Source organism: Fukomys damarensis, unplaced genomic scaffold, assembly GCF_012274545.1.
Source record: "Fukomys damarensis isolate Sample0158 unplaced genomic scaffold, DMR_v1.0_HiC HiC_scaffold_5, whole genome shotgun sequence".
In the NCBI taxonomy this organism is placed as follows: domain Eukaryota; kingdom Metazoa; phylum Chordata; class Mammalia; order Rodentia; family Bathyergidae; genus Fukomys; species Fukomys damarensis.
In genome coordinates this window covers 67,088,656-67,093,026 of record NW_022900917.1, presented here as the reverse complement: position 1 = coordinate 67,093,026, position 4,371 = coordinate 67,088,656, and the positions used below count along the sequence as shown (strand labels likewise).

Below are 4,371 nucleotides of genomic sequence, written 5' to 3'. Positions count from 1 at the left end.
TAAAAAAAAAAAAAAAAAAAAAAAAAACCACCAATAGTTTACTTTGGCATTTGGCATACAGGTACTGGTCATCTTTCTAGTTTGGTGAGTCATAAACAACTTGAATCCAACTGATCCTTTATATTTCAGAAAAAATTTTGCTTTTCCTCCTTAAAAAAAAACCCCAAAAAACCCTCTAGCCTCTGGATGGCATTTGCAGTTATTTCAGCAGATTATTCAGATTTTAGTTAAGGATGACTGCAACCCACACTGAACAAACTGTTAGACTAGTAACTAAGTGCTATGTCTTTTTGCAGGGTTCTCATGGCAGTGAACTAGTGGTCTATTTTTGTTAAGTGAGAAACTTTGGGTGTAGTACCTGACCTCTGGGGCCCAACTTTCCTCATGAAAAGAATTTCCTTATCCTGATTATATGTGTCAGAGAAAAGGCGACTTAAGAGGATTTCAGAAATGTGTTATATTATATAGTATACTTCTGAAGAAATGAGTTCTAGTGTTTTCAAATTATAATTTTAAAGTATTACAAAAATAATATTAAGTCTCAGATCAATGAAAGCCAAGTATAACTGAAGTGTAAGCTTAATGAATAAGGAAAAGAAGTGAGGTATTTTGACAGACACTGATTTCTAAAGAACAGGTGCACACAGTGGCTAAAAATAGTGTTATGTCATCAGCATTAGAGAAAATGTAGTCAGAAAAAACCCCTAAGGTTTCTTTTCTAAAATCAGACCTTGAGTAACGTACAGGGATATGGGGGTGATTTAAATGTATAAAACCAAGTCAGTGGATGTCCCGTAAAAATCATGATAGTAGTAACATTCTCTCATACAAACACAGACATACAGACCCTTTCTTTTTTTTATAACACATCTTTTTAAGCCCAACCTTTTGCAAACTCTAAGATAAAGAAGGTAGTAGTTATAGGATGGATGTCATTGAGTAGATAAAGCCAACTCTAAAGTCCATACTTCTAAGGTTCCATGGTTACTTGTGAATCATGACAATACTTGCTTTTGGTTTGTCCTCTCAATGCTTTTCATAAGCAGGTTCATGTACAGGTATAATTGCACTGAATTTTTTTACTAATTGTATGTCATAATACTGATGTCACTTCTGAAAAGCATTGTAAAAAATTGAGGGTTAGTATCACAAATTCTGGAGTCAGATAGACAAAATTCTATCTCTGCCAATTACTAGCTATTAGTCTTTTCTCATGCTGTTCACTCATCTGTAAAAACCAGTCTTCTGAATTGGTGCATATATTGGTGCATAGAAATAAACCGAGTAATTCACTAATTTGTTCTTTTAAAAAAATCATTAAATAGGGCATTGTGCTTCTCTTTGTACAGATGGAAAGTTGAGGCTAAGAAATGATAAATTTCATCAAAAAATTTTTTGGGGGGGTACTGGGGATCAAACTTGGGTCCTTGTGTTTGCAAGGCAGGAGGCGGAACCACTGAGCTAAATCCCCAGCCCTAAGAAGTGATACATTGGCAGTAGACAAGTTCCATGTCCTCTCATATCTTCTACAGTGTGCTTTTCATCAGATTATACTGTTTCTATGATAAAGTTGTGAATAAGTCTGGATGAATGTTAAACCTGTTTTGCTTTACTGGCTTCATACAGGGATCTGCAGTCATTTTTGTTATGTACCCTGCTTTTTCCTCCACAGGTAATTAAGCTCTGATGGTCACAGCCCTATACTTAGAGAGTGTAACTGGTCCGCTTTGTATCTGGCTAGGCCCCATGACTGATGTCCTCCCTTTGAGTTACATCTGAATTTGTTAGCAGACCTGTTTTTTATTGTGCTCTTACATCTTCTTGGGACTTTGTACCAAGATCAAAATTTCCCTCCCTTATGCCAACTCTTGCTTTCTTGGACACGGTAGTATGCCATAAAACACACAGCCTTCAAGCCAAAGCCAGCATCCAGAAGGCTGGGAAGTCAGTCTACTTCACTGTTACTTAATGTTCTGGAGATGTTAGCCAGTGAATCAGACAAGAAAGAAAGAACATACAAAATTTTATTTACAGATAGGGTTGTATGAGGCTGTTTTCAAATATGACAAACAGCTTTGAAAGTTAGGTATAAAAGGGAATAGATTTAGCTCAGTAGGAAGATAAAAAAGCTATGAAAGATTTCTTGGTTGGGAATTATATCAGTTTCACATTGATATAGATGTTAGCTTTGATTCATTTAGAAAAAATACTGTTACTGTCAAGTAAATAGGGGAGAAAGATGACTTAGCTGTTTATCAGATATTAAAATGTATTATAATACTAAACATTAAAAAAAGTTGATACTAGTGTAGGCATCAGTGCCAAACAGAATTGTGAAAAACTAGACCTTACAAAAGGGACTAGATATCCAGTGAAAGCCACTTTTCAAATAATTGGAGAAAATGTGAGTTACTTTACAAACAGGGATGAGATAACTTAATGACCATTTAGAAAAAGAAGTTGGATTTCTTTTGCATTCCTTAGATTAACTATGAAAGTACTATAGTAAAACTGAGAGTATATTTCTGTTCTTGGAGCAAAAAAAACTCTTAAGTGTGATACATGATGAATATATTTGTCTACAGATTAAACATTTATATGCCAAATTACAGCAAAATACCATAAAACTATAAGTCTGATAGACCAAAAGATATTTGCAATGAAGAAGAGGAACTTCCATGGTGTATAAAGAAACACAAACCTAGCAGAAAAATGGTGAAAGGATATACATGAAAAGGTACTCTTTGTTTTTCTCATGAGGCAAGTAGAATTTTCAAATTGGTGAATATAAAGTGTACTGAATGGTATGTATGGAGAAGATAGGCACTCGTTATCATTTTATGAGGAAGAATAAATTGATTAAACATTTCTGTAGGCATTTGGCAATATCTAACAAAATAATCATATGTATCAGTTGATCTAGCAGATTGGTTCACAAGAATTTCTCCTGTATGTGCATACTAAGAACAGTCATCGTGGCATTGTAATGGTTTAAATGAAGTTTGAATGTTCACATAAATGGAATGCTATGAAGCCAGTGGAGATATTTTGTCCCGGGATGAAACACAGTGTAAGACAGGACAGTGTGAAGTGCACCAGGAGGCTGCATAATGGTAACATGTGCAAGAAACTGATGAGTTGTCACTGCATGACGATGGACTGAGAGATGGGGGCCAGAAGCCCAGAAGCATGGTTCTTTCTTAACATAGACGCTTATGTGTTTCTTACTTTGGGGATAATGCTGTTTAAGTCATGTGCTCATGTTACCTATTTAGCATATTTTTTGAATAAAAATTTCTGGTTTATTTCTGTTTTTTGAATATGACAGTTTTGGATAAAGTCATCCCAGTATGTTCTTTTCCTAAGAGATCTACTATTGCAAAGTTTTTGAAGTTCGTTTTTGACCTTAGGCTTTTAACCTTAGGTGTATGCCTGTCAGTAAAAAGACTATGTTTCTGTAGTATTGACATTTTTCATCTTTAGAAATATTTATCGCTTATTTTATGATACTGTATTCTGTTCATTTGTAAATTGATGATTATACTTGGTATGAACTTATTTTTAGTTCTCAAATCATAATGATGCTTTCACTTGGGTAACTCTTTGCTTTGCAAGGGTTAGTCTTGTTTAGTTAAAAGAAAAAACAATTAACCTGGCTTAGAGAAACTAACAACTGTGTTTATTTTGATCTGGACAGATTTGGAGGCCAATCACTGCCACCTTTTATTTCCCTGTGGGTCCAGGAACTGGATTTCTTTATTTGGTCAATTTATATTTCTTATATCAGTATTCTACACGACTTGAAGCAGGTATGTCTTTGATAGAAGCAGGTATGTCTTTGATAGTTGTTTTAAGTACTGTTTCTTTCTAATTTACTAATCCATGTGTTTACTTCCATGGAGGAATTTTAAGGGTAGTCAGTAGTAGTTCATGAAAAATGGCCTGATGATAGTGTAACTGCCCAGTAACTGTGCTAAGACCACCAGTAATCTAAGGCACTTAGACTGTTTGACTGTAATAGAACATCATGAAGTTTAAAGTATCTGTCACCATTTTACAGGTGAAAGAAAAGGGCATATGAGAAGTTTGCATACTTTGCCCAATTCCTCAGTGGCTGAGCTACACACTTCTCATTTTATGTGGCCATTTTATTTATTTTTTGTCATAGAGCAGTCTTTGTCCTTTGATGCAGCATTGGACTGGAGGGTATGTATTTCTCAGGTTTAGTTTGAAAATGTTACTCTGTGCAAATAAAAGCCCAGACTTATTTTCTATAATTGAAACATTCAACTTTAAAATGCATAGTCAGGGCCCAGGGATTTAGCTCAGTGGTTCTGCTGCCTGCCTTGCAAGTGCAAGGACCTGAGTTTG

The 4,371-nt window shown here is 35.0% G+C and overlaps 1 protein-coding gene across 2 annotated transcripts in view; it reads left to right on the top strand.

Annotated features, from left to right (window-relative positions):
• The window catches only part of Derl1 (derlin 1), a 24,481-nt gene that overhangs the window by 7,587 nt on the left and 12,523 nt on the right, over positions 1 to 4,371 (top strand). For both annotated transcript variants that reach the window (XM_010605578.3, XM_019204746.1), the window contains exon 2: positions 3,698 to 3,809. In XM_010605578.3, coding sequence (XP_010603880.1) covers positions 3,698 to 3,809 — 112 coding nt within the window. The remainder of the gene's footprint in view (positions 1 to 3,697; positions 3,810 to 4,371) is intronic.